The sequence below is a fragment of the Panthera leo genome, chromosome B3 (assembly GCF_018350215.1).
Source record: "Panthera leo isolate Ple1 chromosome B3, P.leo_Ple1_pat1.1, whole genome shotgun sequence".
Taxonomy (NCBI): Eukaryota; Metazoa; Chordata; class Mammalia; order Carnivora; family Felidae; genus Panthera; species Panthera leo.
This window is the reverse complement of record NC_056684.1, coordinates 51,880,803-51,901,315: the sequence shown is the minus strand read 5'-3', so window position 1 is coordinate 51,901,315 and position 20,513 is coordinate 51,880,803. Positions and strand designations below refer to the sequence as shown.

General features: G+C 45.0%; 1 protein-coding gene across 1 annotated transcript in view; it reads right to left on the bottom strand.

The window, feature by feature from the left end:
- The window catches only part of MYO5C (myosin VC), a 102,704-nt gene that overhangs the window by 30,038 nt on the left and 52,153 nt on the right, over nucleotides 1–20,513 (bottom strand). Inside the window, exons 17-31 of the mRNA XM_042941995.1 lie at nucleotides 19,950–20,036; nucleotides 19,373–19,484; nucleotides 18,120–18,331; nucleotides 15,324–15,489; nucleotides 14,843–14,989; nucleotides 13,286–13,450; nucleotides 11,906–11,999; nucleotides 9,263–9,326; nucleotides 6,893–7,073; nucleotides 4,902–4,995; nucleotides 4,604–4,667; nucleotides 4,437–4,517; nucleotides 3,431–3,611; nucleotides 1,453–1,546; nucleotides 491–554 (exon numbers count right to left, since the gene is read on the bottom strand). Coding sequence (XP_042797929.1) covers nucleotides 491–554; nucleotides 1,453–1,546; nucleotides 3,431–3,611; nucleotides 4,437–4,517; nucleotides 4,604–4,667; nucleotides 4,902–4,995; nucleotides 6,893–7,073; nucleotides 9,263–9,326; nucleotides 11,906–11,999; nucleotides 13,286–13,450; nucleotides 14,843–14,989; nucleotides 15,324–15,489; nucleotides 18,120–18,331; nucleotides 19,373–19,484; nucleotides 19,950–20,036 — 1,806 coding nt within the window. The remainder of the gene's footprint in view (nucleotides 1–490; nucleotides 555–1,452; nucleotides 1,547–3,430; nucleotides 3,612–4,436; nucleotides 4,518–4,603; nucleotides 4,668–4,901; nucleotides 4,996–6,892; nucleotides 7,074–9,262; nucleotides 9,327–11,905; nucleotides 12,000–13,285; nucleotides 13,451–14,842; nucleotides 14,990–15,323; nucleotides 15,490–18,119; nucleotides 18,332–19,372; nucleotides 19,485–19,949; nucleotides 20,037–20,513) is intronic.

Below are 20,513 nucleotides of genomic sequence, written 5' to 3'. Positions count from 1 at the left end.
CTGCTGGTCAGAATGCAAATTTGGGGGGATTAACAGTGAAGATTTTCTGTCAGCACAGATTTCAAGTCTTACTCTAAACGGTTTGCTATAAGAAAATCTCTTCTCTCACACACAATCTTATTTCATCAGTTTTTTAAACAGATTATCTGTGTGTGTGGCATGACATTCTAACAGTATAAAAGAGTATGTGGTGAGAAGTAAGTCCCCTTCCCTCCCCTGTGTGCCAGCCATCCAGTTACCCTCCCTGGAAGCAGGCGATGTTTTGGTTCTTGTATGTTTTCCCAGGGTGTGTGTGTGTGTGTGCGTGTGTGTGTGTGTGTGTGTACATATGTGTTTCTTTCCTTCACATTTAAATGGTAATGCATCATATTACCTTAATCAGCACCTTGCTGTTTTGGCTTAATAACATATGTTGGTATCTCCCACAATTTCGGAAAAGAAAAGCATTTACGTGAGCATGAACATCACAAACATACACATTAATACTTACTTTCTTTGTGTTCCCTCCTCTTCTTGATTGCAGTTCAACTGGTTAGACAATTCTTCCAGTTTTCCTGTAGTGAGAAGACCTGCCATGATTTGGGGGGCTATATGGCACCCTGATTCGGATTTGGTCGTGCTTTCAGTTATCAGGGGTCCTAAGCTGTTTCCTGGTAGAGGTTTTGTTTGGTCTGAACAATGTTTAAAAATTTTTAGGTGTGCCTGGGTGGCTCAGTCAGTTAAGCATCCGACTTTGACTCAGGTCATGATCTCTCAGTTCATAAGTTTGAGCCCCACGTCGGGCTCTGCGCTGACAGCTCAGATCCTGGAGTCTGCTTCAGATTCTGTATTTCCCTCTCTCTCTGTCCCTTCCCCACTCATGCTCTGTCTCTTTCTCCAAAATAAAAAGACAAAAAATTAAAAAATTTTAAAGCCATTATTCTAAAGTTGTCATATTTCACATAAAAATATGGATTTCTGGCTTTTCTTTAAAAATAGGATCGAGGGCACCTGGGTGGCTCAGTCGGTTAAGCGTCCAACTCCTGGTTCGGGTTCAGATCATGATCTCACGGTTCCTGAGTTTGAGCCCCACATTGGGTACTGCGCTGACAGTGCAGAGCCTGCTTAGAATTCTCTCTCTCCCTCTCTCTCTCTCTGCCCCTCCCACATGCTTTCTCTCTCTCTCTCTCTCTCTCTCTCTCTCTCTCAATAAATTAATTAAAAATTTTTGAGTTAAAAAAATAAGACTATCAAACAACACTGGGGCCAATTTGCCTACTTGGCAACAATCAATGGAGCTCGGAGGCTGGGACACCTTACTGCCTCCTCCACTCAGCCCCCTTCTCACATTTGTCACTTGGCTGGGCCCCTGGAGAATCAGAGTCTGAGATCCCTGGGTACAATAACTTTTCTGTCATTTCCAGGACACAGGAAACCATCTTCTAAAAGTACTTCCGTGACAGTTGCAGGTACCTTTCAGGCTTTCAGTTTGTTCATTCAGGCGGATTTCCAGATCTTGCTTCTGCTTCTCCAGCTCTGAAATTTGCTGTTTGAAGTCTGGGATCATCTTTAGAGAAGAATCAGAAATATTTGAATATAAAACGCTTTCATCTCTGAACTTTAAAATCTCAGAGCTACTCAGAAGCAAACTGAACCCTCTAGGAGTCTAACCCCAAGGAGCGTACATCTAGCATAGTTATGTGTGAGGGCCAGCTGAGGTGTTAGACTGGTTTGGCATTATGGTCTTATACCTCAGGATCTGTACAGTCGCAAGCAATACCAGCATGTTCAGAGGGACTGGTTCTCACATGCTACAACCTTCTCTCCAGGGGGAGAAGGAAGTACACAGTCTGGAGGGCATCATGGGGGAGAGGGGCTCTGCTGAGATGAGGGCAATGTGAGCAAACAGAGAGCAGCCTCTTTGGCCAAGGCCCAGAGATGCCGTCTCCTCATCCAGGAACAGGAAAATCATCTCAAAGAGGTCCCCCCGCGCCCTGTGAATTCCAGGCAGTGCACTGCTCTGTTAGTGGAGGTCTGGAATGGGCCAGTATGTCTCACAGTCCTCTGTCCTTGTCTTCTGTATTTCTTTAAATGTCATTCACCTCCACCCTCCGTTATGTAAATGGCTTTTCTGTCGTCCAAGTTTGTAAGAACAACTGTGCTTCTGAAGCAAATGAAGAAAACTTGTTTGTGCATGAAGATGTATGTTCCACATTATTCCTCACTAACATTTCATCCAAAGAATAAACAAAGACACGAAGGGCCTTAATCACCGTTCCACATGTTTGCTGTGCCCACGGTCACGTCTCCTCACCTGGGACGCAGCCTTGCAATTTCCTAACACTCTCAGGTTAGGCAGAGGAGAAGGAAATGGTAAGAAAGGTGACAAGGTGCAGCCTCTAGAGAGGTGGCTTGAGAAACCCCAGGAAAGTGTGGTATCATGGAAGGCGGCAGAACAAAAGCAGGCATGAAGAGGGAGTGATGATGTCACCAGATGTTGCTGAGAGACAAGAAGAGGGTGAAAAAGAAGGTGGCTGTGGGGTAAATGGGGGATGAGTTGAGAAATCAGTGAGGTGGCCACTGAGAAGTCTGGCCAGCTCCCCCCAAAAAATGGGGTGGTGACTGCAGGTGATGTGGGGTTAAGAAAGGGATGTTCTTTGAGAGATTCCTATAGCATTTCTCAGTGGCTAGAGGCTTGAGTTGGAAGAAAAGATGAGACAAACTCAGAAGGAAGGAATCTTGGAAGAGAGAAGCCCTTGAAAAAATGAGATAAGAGGCACATCATCTCTGCTCACAGCACAAACAGAAGGATGGACCTGAACACATGTCCCACTCAAGAGTTACCCTTCTTACCTTAGGGTTTTTTTGTCACTTGCCAAGGGGTTAGGGCTAGACTTAAAATACATAGGTTTAAACACACACACACACACACACACACACACACACACACACACACACACACAACCAGAATTTGGACCCATTCTATGGTAAACAAACCCCTTCTCACATCAAAGTGCTTTCCAGCCTAGGGTAATTTTATAGATTTATCTTCTTTGTAAAAAATAATTAATTAATTTTAAAAACAAAGTTCTTTTTTTTTAAAGTTTATTTATTTTGAGGGAGAGAGAGCGAGGATGAGCCAGGGAGGACCAGAGTGAAAGGGAGAGAGAATCCCAAGCAGGCTCTTCACTGTCAGTACAGAGCCTGACATGGGGCTCAAACTCAGGAACTGTGAGATCATGACCTGAGCCAAAATCAAGAGTTGGGCCCTTAACTGAATGAATTACACCCCCAGGTACCCCTATAGTTTTATCCTCTGACCCAGTTATTTCACTCTTAGAAAACATAATTCTGATCCATCATTTACTTCCAAGAAACTGAATTTTATTCCACTAACAAATGACATCTCTAGAATAATGGCCACACCTGGGGCCCACAGATAAGACCATACCATGTTTTCTGATGTCAGCCTGGTAACTTCATGACGGATACTTTCATTGATGTCAGTCTCTTCTCTAAATAATTTCTGCAGGTGGTTGATTTCTTGACTTAGATGCACCACTTTGAAGTTCAAAGCTTCAATCTCCTTTTCATAGCAATCCTTCTGGGACTGGAAATGGCTTTCCAAAACACTGCCAGAGGACGGATCAACAAATTAACCACTGGTTTTTATTCTGCCATGTTGTTGATTATGAGTGTGTACATGTGCAGCAGTTATGAAAATTCACAATTAGAGCCATGCTAAGTACATATGGAACTGTGTACACAGGATTATAGAATCCTTCTAGTTAGTTAGGAAGCATTATGTGCATTAACATGCAGTTAATAATAAGAAATTATAGACACCATTAAAATTGCATGTTAATAGTTTAAGAATATGTTCTGTATGATGCAACAATAATAAATATACATTCATTATGCATTTGTCCAGCCTCATAGAATGTACAACACCGACAGTGAACCCTGAAGTAAACTACTGATTTTTGGTGATAATGACAGATCAGTTTAACAGACATACCACTCTGGTGGGGGATTCTAATGCTGATTACATGGGGGCAGGGGAAGGGAAATCCCAGGGAAATTTCTGTACTTTCTGCTAAATTTTGCTGTGGACCTAAAGTTGTCCTAAAAATAAAGGTTGTATGTAAAAAATTACAGCAAACTTCTTAAATTTAAACACAATTATATCTCTATAACAACCCTGGCTAACTTATTTGTTATAATCTGTTTTTACTGTACAGGTTATGGGTTTTATTACTTGAAAGTTTATCCTTTAAAAAGATTGTTTTCCATTATTCAACTCATTATTTAATTCTCAAAGTATTTCGGGTGATTACTAGATCATCCTACTGTAAGGAATTTCCTTGGGTGTCAAATCTGTGGAATATAAACTTTTGACTTTCCTATAGCTGTCATCTCTGAAAATAAAAAAAGAACTCTGAGGGGGAATTTCTCACTGTGTTGCTTTCTTCAGTCCTTCATAAGCAAACCAAAGTTCTCCATCCTCATTTAAATGTTCCAAATCTTCCAAAGAGAGCCTGGAAAATAAGGGAGGGTAAGAAAATCTATCATCTCTCTCATGTGTGACATGTTCCTAAATATTTGGTAATGCAAAAATGATTACCTGCTTCTTACATCTTCAATGTCATAGCTTTCAAGAAGTTGTTTGGTGATCTCGGACATCTTTTCTGAGAGGAAGAGGCAGAGCTGATATAAATTACAATTTTGAATGTGGTTCCAATTCTCTAGATGTCACACAGAGTCTCCAGCTAACCATACCATCAACTAACTTACTGGCCATTCAACCAAACAACTAACCAACCATTCAACTACGAAGGCAACCAACTATTCAACATACCACATATCCAACCAATCAGCAAACCAACCAGACTTGTGGGCTCAGTGACTCATATTTTTCTTACCTCTCATTTCCCGTTTTTGTGATTGCACGTGTTTCTCCACATCTATCTTCTGTGTCTGAAGTAGCTCTATCTCCTTTTCAAATTCAGAGATTGTCTGTATCACAGCAGTGACCGTACCAGATGAAGAAAAAAACAGCTATTATGGTTTATGTCAGACAAAGAGAATACTCTTACTGTGTTGTGTATCTACCCAAGACATCCTTAACCAGTTAAAATCTTGTTAAATCATCACTACCTACACAGTATGGTCTTGAAGCATGTTTAACTGCTCAAAATATTGTTACCTATTCCCAGATGTAGTTGGTTGTAGCAACAGAATTAGTTTCTTTACCACATAAAGGGAAGAAATAGCTCCTTACTACAGGGGTGGGCTGCTGTGGGGAGGAAGAAGACCCAAGAGAAGTAAAACCTAAGAGGCTAAATTCCTTTTCACTGGATGGTGAACTCTAGGATGCAGGGATGTGGACAAGCCACTACCCTCATAATTGTGGGTTTGGGCTCCTGCCAGGTTTTAATGTGACACATGGCAGAGCCAGGGGTACCCAAGAGGTTAGGAGTTGGCTGTGGGGGTATGATGAGGGTCCACTGAGAAGCAGCACACGTTGTGGGGAAGAGGCTGTATTTTGCCTTTATAACCTTGTGAGGTCAGCCTGAGAAAGAATCATACGTGTGTGTTTTGTAGCTAGGGGAGACATGCAGAGGGAAATAACCCCTCCTTGATATTTTCTCAGTCTAAGTGTTTAAGGGCTAGAGTTCCAGTTTCTTCAGAGGGTGAGAAGGAGGATCCAACTGACATTTACTGATCACTTTACATACACAACCTAATCCTTACAACAGGCCCATGTGGTGATACAGTAATAGTTTGTAGACAGAAAGCTGAGGCTCCATAAGGTGAAATGGCACACTCAGGGTCACATGGCAAGCTGATGGGGCCCCAGGACCATCCAATCCCAAAGACCTTCTTTTGGTAACACTTCAATAAATGTTACAAGTCATATATGATCATAATGTTATTCATTTTCTGTGAAAATCAGACTGGTCTCCTTAATATATCACATCGAGAGTTTGGAACACAGTTTTAGCTACCAAAGCGGAAGTGTGTGACAAATAGTGATGCCTCACTCCAAGAGCAGCCATAGGACTTCCCAAGATGCAGACTAACCAGATGACACGACTCCCACAGATTGACATGTCTTATGTGAGCTCCATTCTTACGGAGCAGTCAGAGCGATACGTGATCCTCTCTGATCCCACAGTCCAAACTCCTCCTTTTAAACAATAGGAAACTGGGGTCCAGAGAATACAGACAGTTTCTGCCAGGAAGTCAAGAGATGACCCAGATGTGATTCCTAAAGCTCTTCAAAACCATGCATGGCTATTCCGTGACAGTTACAGAGAATATTTGCATAATCTTAACAATATTCTACAAACATGCATTTCACTTATTTCATGGAAGCTTAAAAGCTTTCTAAACTTACACTGAAATGTTTTGCATTGAAGAACACAGAGACATGCAGTTTTGTGTTTTCTGGTAGGGAAGGAATTCAGTTATGCCTTGACTGTGCAAACATGGATCATTGCTTTTGTGGATTTTCTGATAACAATTTAAAATATATGATGCTGATAATAAGGTAGTTTAATATAGGTATTTATAGAAATACAACAATGGGATGGGTTGTATAATAAGGGTTCACATCAACTTTTAATGTAATTTGAACATATTCTCTAGGTCAACATATTTGAATAGCTTCATATAATTACAAAATAGTTAGAAAGCTGAGTTTTAAAATCGGAAAACCAATTATTGGTAAGCTAAAGGCAGCTTGGGGGTTCATCCTTGGAAGAACTGAAGGGATCAGGGTCCTTTTGACTTTGGTCTTTATACAGATGCTCTTGGATGTCTGATCCTGTGGGAGTCTGAAACTGCTCCCTCTGTGCAGGTGAGATAACTTAGCCCAAGAGCTCATCTGGCAGCGAGAAGCCCCTTCTACCTTTGCCTGCTTGCTCAGTTGGGCCACCTCCCCCTTTAAGGCATCGGAGGTGACACGTTCTTCCTCCAGTTGGTGCTGCAGGTGCATTTTCTCATCCTTGAGAGCTTGAATGTCTTTTTTCAAAGAGCAAATCTGCTTCTCATAGTCTTGTGTTTTCCGTTCGAAACTTTTTTCAAGAAGTCTAGGTGCCAAAGAAAAAAATAATTAACTCAGAATTTCTCTAAATTTCTTTAACCTGAATTAGAACAATACATCATTTTGAAAATAGTAAGAGGAGACTTGGAAAGGAGACAAGTTAATTAGGATCTACTGTGACAGTTCCAATAGACAATGGCCTTATTTTTACCTGTTTCCTGTCCCCTTAGGTTAGGGAAGTTTCTTATACCTTCTGATCTGATAAATGTGGCTCTACTATGGTCACACGCAAGAAACACAGGGTAGGGAGGCTGAACTCAAAGACTCAGTGGTGGCTGGGATACTGTATTTCTGAATCCATCCTAGTTCTGTGTGGTTCCCTGTGGTCTCTTGGAGGGGTCTCTTCCCTTAGCAGAGACCTTGGCACATTCTGCCAAGTACTAGCCCCTGCCAAGTTCCAAGGATCCTAGAACGGTTTGGCTAGTTCCTAAATAAGTTAATACAGCCATTTAACATGTCAAAGGGGACCAGCCACTCAAACATTCTAAAATAAACTACAGCAAATCCAGGTACACCAAAGTCCCTGGAAACTCAATTCCTTGTGAGATGGTTGCTCAATTAAATATGGGACAATTGACCAAGACAATAAATAACCAAAGAGAGATGTGACCTAGCCCAGCCTGACACAGCCTGGGGCTGGGGAGGGGGTGCAGTCAGAATTGAAGCAGTCCTAGGGCTCCAGGAGTTTATTAAATCACCATTCTACTTGCTAGGCTGTCATCTCAGTCCATTTTATGACTTGCTTTCATAGCCCAGAGGGAAAATCCCAAGGAAGAGAGTCACATTCCCAATAGGGTTTTGTTTCATTCACTTTTAGAGATACTAACAAACTTCTTAACCTTGTTTTTACATTTTTCAAAAATCCACAGAGCTCCTAAGAGGCCAGTAAAGTACCTTGAAAAGAAGAAAACTGCAACCAAGAATCTATGTTGAAAGAATCTCAGACTTGTACCTAAGCTGGTTGGGAGTGCCCCCCCCCCCCCCCCCCCCGACTGCTGGCATCTGTACGCTCCTTGAGGATTGTGACAGGGGCCAAAATGTCCCCTGTCAGCTGATCAGGGGCCAGATCAAGCCTAAGCTGGTTGGGAGTGCCCCCCCCCCCCCGACTGCTGGCATCTGTACGCTCCTTGAGGATTGTGACAGGGGCCAAAATGTCCCCTGTCAGCTGATCAGGGGCCAGATCAAGCTACAGGTGAGTGCTTATGATGACTACAATAAGTTTAAAGTCACCTGGACCTGGCCTGCCTCTCCAAACCCCTTCTTGAAATGATTGCTCCCAAGCAACCCCGGTGCACCATGAGATGCCAAGAACCAAGCTCCTCTTTTAAAGTTAAGAGTTCATTGGAAAATAAAAATTTCAAGGTGAAGAGCCAAATATCCCTATTTTAAAACTCATATAGGATCATGAAACACTTTGTCTATCTGTTAACTCTTGGAGCTCCTTGGTGACATTCCCTCCCCTAACGTTGTGGCATCCATCCTTCTCCTTACGCAGACCCAGGCTCTTCTGCCAACTAAATGCACAGGAAGTTATATATATATATCCTATCACCCCAGGCAGCCTGAGCCTTGTAGCCCTGAAGAGAAAGATGCCAGGAATATTTTGTTTCTCCCCAGCACCCTGCCACGCATCCCTACTTTGAACTCTAAAACCTTTGAGTTGACTCTAAGAGAAGGGAGCACAGACTGTTAGAAATGAACAAAGGGTTTGGTATTGAGATAGGGAAGGTGGGACTGGTACCGTACAAGGTCATGGGGACCTGCCTTAACTGTTGTGAGGTGGGTTCCATCCCTTATCGTCTGGGACAAGAGTCAAGTTAACAGACACAACAGACAGGGGAGGGAGGAAAGTTGGTTTCCTGGGCAATAATTTTACTTCTTGGACTTGATGGAAGTTGAAAGGGGTGGCAGTCTCTGAACTCCTGTCTTAGCAATGATGGGAAAGCGAGAACTTCACGGTGGTCCACTGCCCACAGCTGCAGACCCTGTGCAGTGTCTGAAAGGCGCACACTGTGGGATGTGGCTCTCACACGTCTGACTCTCTCACTTCCTAAAAGATTCACCGCCCCCCATCCTGTATCTGTGACCTGCTAGCTGCAAGCCAAGAAGCAAAGTATAAAACAGTAGAGAGAGAGAGAAGGAGGCAGTAACTTTAAGGCAAACTAGGTTTCATACATTCTTTGTCGCTCTTCTTTTTGCACATCATCAAAGAGCTGCTTGGTGAGGTTGTCCATTTTTTCTGTGAAAAGAGAATGCTCTTTGAAATATATCTGCAAACCAACGCTTCCATTGTTTCATGTCATGTTTAAGAAAGTGAGAATGTGAGAACAGTCATGGGATATTTATGACTAGTAGGACTTGAGATGAGAGGGTAACTGTCACTTTTATAATTTATAAATCAGAAATACAGACAAGGGTGGGGGATAATCATTCTGACAAACTGGTCCTGTTGGAATGTGTGAATAGTTTCATTTATAGCACTTTTTTTGGTCTGAGGATCATTTGTTTGATTTGAAAAGGCATATTGGCTTTGAGACAATATACATTATGAAAACTACATGGAAACCCTTTTGGGTTTCTTCCTTTGGGAAGAAAATGGTCAATTTAGAAGCCAGGGGCACCTCTGCTCCAGTTGTGACAACCAAAACTGTCAGACAGGGCCATATGTCCCCTGATGGGGAGAGGGGAACCATAGTGGTTCTCTTGGCTCAGAACCACTCATTCATGACAACCAAGAGAATAATGAAGCGTCTGTCTTTATCTGGGGAAGAGGAAGTATAACAAATCTCCTGTTGCATTCAGTACAAGAGTCTCTAACAACAAAGCATAGGTTGAGGGGACACTGGAAAGCCAGGCTATCATCACTGGGGTTCTGGATATTCTGAAGCTGTGACAGGCCTGTATTCCCAGCATATCCACACCAAACAGGTGCCCTTTAAAATGGGAGGAGTCCATTAAGCCTGATACCTCTATTTGTATATAGCTGACACCTCATCCTTGACTTCCACCCCATTTCTGAATTCTGCCCCAGAGGGGAGCCCAGGGATGAGGTGATGATAACTACCCTGAATTACTGGTTTAAAAAAAAAAAGCCAATAGTTTAATAGTTTGTTAAATGAGGTATCAAATGTCCCTGAATCAAAATAACTGCTACAGAATGTCACGAGTCAGCCAGAAAATACCAGAAAAATGCTTAAGCTTTAATTTAGAAGCCAGCATATTTGATATAATTTTAATTTTCAGCTCACTCACAGAATTGGTTTCAGTTCTGGTGCTTACATCTTAGGCCATTTGCAAGGGGGTGAAAGAGCTGCCCAAATGTGATTTTGTCCCCGGGAGCAAGGGGCTGATGTCCACACTGGAATCTCAAAAAGGGGAAACATTCGATAACAACCCTTAGTAATAAATAGGTCACAGGGTAATTGAAGGCTGGTGCTTTTCACAAAACATTGTTTGCCATGTTTAGGGACACTCAGAGCGTAAGCGGTTTATAAACACTGGGACTGAAAGTTTTCAAACACTTTTTAGAAGGATATATAAAATTATGGACCCAAACAGGCCAATGCTATCAACTATGTAACTTTCAGGATGCATTTGTGGGAATTTAAATTTTCTTGTGGGAAAATCCACCTAATGTTAGAAGAAAGAGCAAATATACCCAGGAGCAGTGTACTGTGATAAAGGAGGTGGAGGTGGACAAGCTCTTCCCTAATTCAGGTCGAGGTTTCCTCAGAGAACTCTGACCTCGTGTGTTCGTCAACGCCCACATCATCAGTCCTCAGAGGCAGGGTGGAGGATGTGCAGTACCTGTAGCAGGAGGTCACTCCCATCCTGGGCGTCATCTGAACAGCCCTTCCTGCTCTGCTGGCCAGGACTCAGGATGTTTATTTCCTCCTCCTGACATCTGTCTCTCCCAGGCCTGAACCCCCAGGGCACCTGTGCTCCTCCGGCCTGGTGTATCCACGGCCTGCTGGGCCTGAGGTGTGTGCTGGACCCCCAGGCCTGAACTCCCACTCCCCTGCTGCCCTGTCAGAGCTCACAGAAACAATCCTCTTAAATGGGTATGGTCATTTAAACCATCTGGTCAGGAGCCCCCAGGCTCCTGTTCCTATCGGGATTTAGCAAGGGCTTGCAGTCAGATTTTGAGTTAGAAAGCTATGGATGGACAGAGCTAAGCTGCTCCACATCCCTGAATGAAAGTGATACCGCTGGTATCTGACAGCCTGGGGGTGATATGGTTCAAGTGCTTATTAGCAGGGCCCTTCACTCAGAGCCGGGGCAGTAAGCAGAGGAGGGGGTGCCACTGAGACCAAGTCATTTGGACAGATTTGAAATTTGACTACAGATCCTCGGCCAGCAACACTGCTCCGGCATCACCTCGACTGTGCATCTGGATCACCACAAAGGTTTTTAAAAATATAGATAGATGCCTGAACTACCCTGGCCACCACCACTCACAGACACACCCATGCACACACACAGACACCGCCCCCCCCCCGCCCCCCCATCTTCTGATGGAAAAGCTCCAGGCTTATGGCCCAGCCATCTGTATTTTGCAAATGGACCAGACGGTTCTGAGACAGGGATTATCGTGCTGTCTGACAAAAGATGGAAATAAAACAGATGCCTCTGTAGGGTAAAGTTACCACAACTTAAATATAGTTATTCCCTGTGAGGCAAAAAATACCCTCATTTCCCTGGGTACACATTGCAGATTCCTGGTTCTGCCTAAAACTCCGTTCATACCCAGTAGTTATTTCCCTAATGACTAGACAGGTGAGCACATGAATGTTTGCATCGAGCCGCCTTGGGCTTTACCTTTCAACTCTTCAGTCTTCTCTCGAAGCTGCAGCTCTGTTTGCTCTTTTTGTTTTTCCAGTTCTGAATTATGCTTCTGAAGCTTTGCTAATTTCTAGCGAAGAGAAGAAAAAAAGCTTTTTTGAAAACCTCACTTCCAGTTTTGTCACCACAGCCTTTCTTGGTGAAAAGCTGTATTTTTATTTATTTATCCATCCATCTATCCAGCTCAGCTCCTATCCATAAAGAACAGCCAGCACCAGCCCAATGCAAGATGCTGTCTGTACTCCACTCACGTGCAAGAGCTCCATGTGACTTCAGGCACTGGCTCTCAACCTGACACAGCAATGGCTGAAATCAAGGAAAAAGACCCAAATCCAAGGTTTCCTCAAAGTCAAGAAAGCACCTCCATCCTTTTCTTGAATCTTCTCGATAGCCAAGGTATTTATGTATTTAATATGATAGAAATAATTTATATATAAAGTGAATCCACACTTTGAGAGTGTTATTACGCAGTAAGAATGTGTGATCATGACAGGAACTCTATTATTTTAGCTTCTCCTGGTAAAATATCTGCTGGGCTGACAGCTGGGGCCACTGGGTACTGAAGGTTGGTGACCGGCAGCGTGGGCAATGGCATCAGCTGGGCGCCGGACCACGGGGAAGGTGCCCTGGGGCTCCAGGCTGCCACAAACCTGGCTGCTGTAGAACTTGAGAAAGTATGAGAATGGAGGGTAATAAATACTACCTCTTTAGAAAACAGTAGCTCACACTTGTGCAGGGCTCTATGGTAGGCACTTGGCTAAATTATTTCATCTGGAAATTGTATCATTTCAACAACTCTGGCAGTCCCTTGTTATTCCCATTTTACATATGAGGGAACTAAAGTTCAGAGAGGGTGTAAGGGACTTGCCCAAGGATGCTCAGCCAGACGGCAGCGAAGACAAGATTTGAACCTGGGACGTCCAACTTCTAGCTACTGCTCGTTTTATTACACTACAGACATGAAAACCTGCTCCAAGCTTTTCATTGCTATTTTGGGGAAGGCACATGCCAGGGCACATACCAGATGGGAAAGCAACAGGGACCGACATCATCCTGGAAGAGAGGGAAGCATCTAACCAGGGCTCCTTCTCTTTAAAGGGGCTTTCATCACTTCATAATAGTTGAAAAAAAGAGGAAACTTTATGTTTTGCTTCTTGAAGTAGGAGCCTCCTCCTCTTCCCCCAGACTCTAGAACTCTGATCTCCCTTCTCCTAAAAGCTAGGCATCCTTTGGTAGTGGAAGCCAACAGCAAATCTGATCCGTTCTGCAGAAATCTGCTTTGTTGGAAAATGCTGCGCTGTGACCTTTTGCACGGAAAGACTCGCATATATTTCCATAATCGCATCTGGCACAGACCTCTTCCATGGCAGCCTTGTATTTCCTCCCCTTCTCCTCATAATTGTGCCTGTGGGTAGCTGCCCTGTCCAGTTCTGATTCCAGTTTCTGAATCTTCTCCATGTCACCGGCTCGAAGAGCAGCCAGGCTGGTCACTTTCTCCACCAGCCCATGGTTCTCTTTGTTCTAGAGGAAAAAAACCAGGAGATGTTTAGGGATTTATCCAAAATGAAGAAGCTGTTCCATTCGTTTCTCACAATCTCTGATGTGGCATCTAAATCCATGACATGTATCACCATGATGGCATGTGTGACCATCTTCATCCCAGTGAAAACAGCAAGGCCGATCTTCTCAGGTAAACTTCCTGAGCTGATGGTGCATTTAGTGTGGGACCAGCCCATTCCTGGAGCTCCAAGACAACCCCAATGCTGTAGGATGAATCGTGTCCCCTGCTGCCCGCTCGCCCCACAACTGTTCACACATTGCAGCCTGATACTCAGCACTTCAGAATGTGACTATATTTAGAGATAGGGTCTTTAAAGACAAAATTAAGGTAAAATGAGGTCATATGGGTGGGCCTGACTCTAGCATGACTGGTGTCCTTTTAAGAAGAGATTAGGACACAGACACACAGAGGGAAGCCGGTGTGAAGACAAAGGGAGAAGGCTGCTATCTGCAAGCCAAGGAGAGACAACTCAGCAGAAACCAACTATACCAACACCCTGACCTTGGACTTCTAACCTCTGTGATGGCAGTCCTAGCAAACGAATACACCTAGAATGGAGTCTGGACAGCATGGGGACTTGCAGGGGCCCTGCTCCTAGCTGTCACAGCAGCATTTTGCTGTTCTGCACGACCCATGTAACATGCAGGCCTGTCACCCCACAGCACAACGATGAAAGCTGCATCAAAACCTCAAGCTGTTTACACATTCATCCCTTCATAAGGACCCCTATAGCATCTTTCATGGCTAAGTTTCAAGTTTACCTTAGGAGAATCTCGGGATTATTTGAGACAGGCAGACCAAGGGGTGAGTTTTATAGATCTGGACACTGCATATTCCACAGTCCTTCTCCACTGGCTAAGAACATGAGGATTTTATTTCCTACCAGTGAGAATGGTATGAGGAATCTCCCCAAAAGAGGCAGGGCTGCAGTTAGACCATATAGACCTTTGAGCAGATTAGAAAGTGCCAGCTCCCGTGAGCCAACACAGCCCTGAGGGAGCATGGCTTGGCATGCAGACAGCATCTTTGTGCAGATTAAAAAAAGGCACCCCTGCCTCGAGGCAGCACAGCTTTTTACCAGGACACATGGGTTGGCAAAATCAAAGTAAGGCTGGATTTCAGCTGCACTTGCACTGTTGGGCAGCGGCCCTTGTGCAGTGTACAACCTATACAACCACATGTAGCAGCCCTTTACAGTGTACTTCTGTTTTCTAGAGCAGGTGGTCCACATAAACTATTTGAACCTCCTAACACCGACATAAATCTTAACAGCATTAGCTGAGGAATTGGCCCAGGATAAAATAAATTTGTTAGAAAAAGTACGTATGAAAGATACATTTACAAACACCTACCTGATCCTCTAACTTTTTCTGCAAACGTTGGACCCTGTAAGTAAGCTGAATGTTGAGCACAAATCGTCGGATACTCTGGAATCTGCGCCTGGCCAGCCACGCCCGTGCATATTTCTGAAGGATCACAGCCTTGTGCTCCTCCAGCATCTTTGAAACAAGATATTAGGAAACATAAATTGGCTCTCCAGTGTTTCTCTTACAACTCCTCCAATGTTGAGTGATGCAACTACCAAAATATTTTCACAATGCAAAAGACAAATTTCCTGTAATCAACCCACAGGATCCTATTATACCTAGACCACTGAAACAATAACCAAACCCCACCTATAGCAGACATGTGTGAACAGACACTCATATACCAGAACTCCCTGCTCTCTATGAAGGTCTTCACGCAGAAAAAGAGATCTCACTATGATTGGTGAAAAATAACCTGAGCCCTGGGAAATTCATGCCCTAAGAAAGCACGGGGTCTCAGCTGCACCTTCCGATACTTCCTCCTCGCCAAGAGTCCTCGGGTGTAGGCCTGGATGGTGATGGTGGCCATGCGAATCAGCTGGTACAGACTGCGGACAAGATATCCACGACAGTACTTCTGAATGATTATGGCTGCCCATGCTTCTTTTAAGGCTGTTGCGGTAACAGCTTTCCTTGGTTAAAAAGAATGCAGAGTATATCTGTTATCCACAGAGCACTGACTTCTACTGTAGAGCAACATGCTTGCATAGCATTTAAAAAAATATCTATTTTGAGAGAGAGCGAGGGAGTAAGCAGGGGGAGGGGCAGAGAGAGAGGGAGAGACAGAATCCTAAGCAGGCTCTGCACTATGCACACAGCCCGATGTGGGGATTGAACTCACGAACCACGAGCTCATGATCTGAGCCGAAATGAACAGTCAAACACTTAATCCACTGAGCTACCCATGTGCTCCAGCAGTTTGGTTTTTGTTTTTTTTTTTACTGAAGAATATTCAAATGTCTTGCAAATCTACCCATTAAACTCTACAACTCATTTACTCTAACACCCACTGGAAATCAGTCTCATCACGTCTCCTTTTCACCCTGATCTGAGTGTGGACCTGCTCTAGGCCAGAGGAACGACGTGGCAACTGTCACATTCTTCACATGCAGGTGGATCCATCCGTCATCACTCACATATGTGGAAACAAAACCAGGCTTTCACACTGCTTATCCATCCTTGTGGGAAATCACGCTAGAGGCTCTAGATCAGGGCAAATTATAGCCTGGGGACCAACTCTGCAGCCTTCCACCTGTTGCTATTGCCAAGTGTTATGGCAATGCAACCACACCTATTATTTGTATATCATTCATGGCTAATAACGGCAGACTTGAATAGTTGAGAGAAACTGCAAGGCCCCTAAAGCCTGAAGTAGTTGTGGCTTTAACAGAAAAAGTTTGTCAACTCCTGTCTAAAGGACTAGAAATGAAGAACAAAGTTCTTACCTTCATAGTTTACAACCTCATGTAGCAGACAGACTTACAAATGGCCAAGTGGGACAAGAGGAAACATAAAATAACTACTAAAATATCTGTAAAAGAGAGTGTACAGAACTATCATTCTGCTTGTGAGTCTGCCCTTGATGGAGAGGTGGGATTTCTGTAGACAGTGAAGGTTGGAAAAGGCATTTCAGGCTAAGGATCAGTGAACACATGGAGGCCTAGCCATGCCTGAAATATTCAGAAAAAGAGAATCTCTCTGAAATTGCTAGAAAATAAGATACATGAAGAAAATTAGCCAGTGAGGTTAGAAAAATAGAAACCATTTGTTATTTAAGCTTATTTATTTATTTTGAGAGAGAGAATGAGCAGGAGAGGGGCAGAGAGTGAGAGAGAGACAGAGAACCCCAAGCAGGCTCCTCGCTGTCAGGACAGAGCCTGACATGGGGCTTGAACCCAAAACTGTGAGATCATGACCTGACCGAAATCAAGAGTGGGACGCTTAACCAACTGAGCCACTGAGGCATCCCGTTATTTAAAAGTATATTTACTGAATACCTACTCTGGGGTGCGAAAGTATGACCCTGGTTCTCCCAGAGCTTCCATTCTTATGAATGTATCTAGGCCATGGGGGGCCTTGAACACTCATGTCAGAGACTGAGTGTAGGAAATAGGGGTCACAGGAGGCATTAAAGGCAAGAGGAGGACAGTGGCTCCATCAGGCCCTGCTTCAGGAAGACACGCAGCAGGTAGAGGCTGTGTTGTAGGACCATAAAGCAAGTGGTGGTGAAGGTCAAACCTAGGGCCAGGGTGTGGGAATGGAATGACAGGACAGACACAAGAGGTAAGCAGGGGTAGAGCTGTCAGGCTTTGGTGATTCCTAAACAGAAAGGGAGCATGAGTTGGGGAAGAAGAGAACCCTGGGCTTTCCTGCACTGGAGACTGCTTCTATTGACTGACCCAGGACAGGGGAGGGAAAGCCTGGCTGTGTATGTAAGATGGTCACCTGAGGTGGGATGGTGAGTCTAGTTTGGAGTGTGCCGAGGCCATGGTGCTGAGGCCGTGGTGTGCCAATCACGTAAACAGGCCCAGATGCTGCTGGAGGTCAGGCCTCAAGCTCAGGAAGAGGTGAGGTTCAGTGACACGGTCTGACTCTTAAATACTTGCCTTCTCAACTATCCTCACAGCATGCCAAGGAAGGAGGCAGCACAGACACAGGCAAGCATACACTGTTGTCTGGGAAGAATGCCATCTCACAGGCCAGCCCGGCACAGCCTCGTGGGAGCACTCAGTGAGGGCTGGGATTGGTGGACCTGCCCTCCACTCAGCCATCCCTTGGGAGAGGGCTCTGTGTTTGCTGGCAGAGCCTTGCCATGGATCCCCTAAGGCACGGCCTGCCCCCTCCCCTTCTTCAGGGAGGCTGGTCAGTGGTTACTCATGGCATTTACTTAGGGACTTCGCTAGGGCCCTGTCTTAGGCATTTTCAATTCCCACAGAAAAAGGGCCCAGTCCCTCTTCCTGGTCTCACTGGGGATTCTGATTTGCTTCAGCAAGACCCTGATTGAAGCTTCCTCTCTTCAGGGTCCTAGTTGTCACCGCTGCCATGGGAACAGTAGGCGTAGTCAGGACTACCTGCCCTAAGGTAGGTAGACTCACGGCTGGCCCCAGGAGGACACCAACACACATCTGCACCCCCCAGGAGAAAGGCCATTTGTCCTTGACAGGTCCCTCCCCCAGCGATGAGCAGTTAGGAGAGTGGGCCACACAATTCCACACCTCTTCCTTGGCTCTGGCCATACCTCAGTTTGCTGACCCGGCCATACCTCACAGTTTGCTGACCCCGGAAGTACTGCTGGATTGTCAGGACAGCTTGTCTTTCTCGGAGAAACTTTTTTCTCTGGAGCCAGCCACGGATGTGCTTTTGTATCACAACACAACTCTGCCTGAGCTTATCCAATCGGAGTTTCTCTAAATAAGCCACTTGTCCTGCTCTGAAGAAAATTTTGGTTTTACCAAACTGGTACTGATTAGAATCCTGGAAGAGAAAAATGATAGAATCACAAATAAATCCTTCAGAGTTTATAGTATTTGGAAAAGATGTTTAAGAGATTCGAAGGTGCCAAAATATTGTTATTTTTGACACACCTGTTCCTTGACATAAAGCAGAAAGATTCTTTTTGTTAAAAAAATTTTTAACGTATATTTATTTTTGAGAGAGAGAGAGAAAGAGAGAGAGAGAGTGAGGTGGGGGGAGGGGCAGAGAGAGGAGACACAGAATCCGAAGCAGGTTCCAGGCTCTGAGCTGTCAGCACAGAGCCCAACATGGGGCTCGAACTTGTGAACTGTGAGATCATGACCTGAGCCAAAGTTGGATGCTCAACTGACAGCCACCCAGGTGCCCCAAGGCAGAAAACTTCTGATTATGGCCTAGAAATTTATACTGTGACTTGTTTAAAGCCACTGGGGGAAGAAATGGACTTGAGGTTCAGGGGTCCGGGTCTGTCTGTGGGGTAGGAGGGCTGTGTGCATGCTTGGTGATTCTTAGGCCATTGGGGAGCTTTGGCTTCTCATATGTGGTTTCTACAATAGAGCAGAGCCTGGAAAGGTCTGGTTTCTGTCTTTATTTTGGTTTGTCTTCACCACCTCCTTTCCTGGCCATGGTAACTCTGTCCCCACTTCTTTTCTATCAAACTCACTGCCAGAGCAATGACCTAAGTACACATGGAGTGCCATGTTTGGGAACCTCCTGGTGTAGTGGCAGGCTCAGTTGACTGTGTAATATAAGCCAGGCCCATCGAAGTTCCTTAAATTGTGGGAGGTCAGAGTATGATAGGAGGACTCTGGGGGAGGTCAGGGTTCAAGCCTGGGTCTGTAAAGGTGACTCCTACTCTCAGGAGATGATGCCCCTGTGAGTGTGTCTGCTCTGATCTCCTTAGCACTCAAATGCTTGGGCATATTTTCTTTCATCTTTGGCATTCATGACAACACAGTCATGGGACAGGTGGGTAGGGAAACACATTTGGGAGATGGGCATCTGGGTAAGAGCCCATGATTCCAGGAGCTGAGCAAGACTGACCTGGATGAGCCTGTGTAAAACCACCTTGCACACCTCCTTTTTATCACTGAACGAAAGCTCCTGCTTGGTCATGAGCACACCATAGCGACTGTAGAACTCAATGTATGTCCACCTGCAAAGTCAAAGAGGATCTGAGGAGGTGTGGCTGTGAGGAAACATGGCATGTCTGTGGATCCCACTGCTGCTGGGGTGGCAGTGGGGGTAGATGGGAGTCTGTTCTGAACTTTGACCTTTGACCTCACCCTGAACACAGCGGACCAGGAGTGGTTTTTTTTTTTTTTTTGCCAATACTCTACTCTGATGATTATGCTCTCCTCCCCCTCCATCTCCTCCTCTCAGGAGCAGTGGGGAGGCAGGAGGTGATGTTCACTAGCAGTGAAAACAGGTGATGGGATGATGGTGGCCCCTGACCGGCACATGGCTGCCAGGGGCCCCCTCTGGCCTTCCCAGGGAAGAGTGGGAATATCTTGGGGCATCTTATGCAAGTACCTGACAAAAAACATGGCAGCCTCTCCCTCGGTTCTCAGCAGACCTGAAGGTCAGCATTTTCCCCCCAAAACAAGGAGAGACAACCCACCTGGAAGGGTAGCTCTGCGCACTAATGCGAATTGTTTCTAAAACGCCGCAGGCTCGCAGCTGCTGAACAATCCTTTTAGAGTCGAATCTTAAAGAAGAAGATTTAAATATGTGTTAAGCTGTCATGATGGACAAATATGCCCATGAGCAGTGCAGCAAACCTGCCTGGACTGTGAGCCCTGAGGAGCGGGGTCTGCCTCTGTGATCCCCACGCAGGGCACCCAGCAGCTACTTAATGGACACCTGCCAGAGGACAAATGAAAACAGCAACTCTGTGAGAGTTCAGGAAGCTGTGCTGAGGTCACAGAGAAAGGAGTGATGGATTATGATGGTGGAAATGGAAAAGGTCTTGTGGGGGAAGTGGCCTTTGGTTCAGCTTCGAATGACAACCAGTGTGGAAGAAATATTTCCACTCACCGCATTCAAATGCCCATTTGCTGTCTGAATTCCCTTTACAGGGTACCCTCTGGCTGAGGTCGGACCCTTTGGTGGCCCACGGACACATACACCACCTCCATGGACAGTGCATGACCCTCAGACACATCTTAGGTCTAGTCAGTTAAAA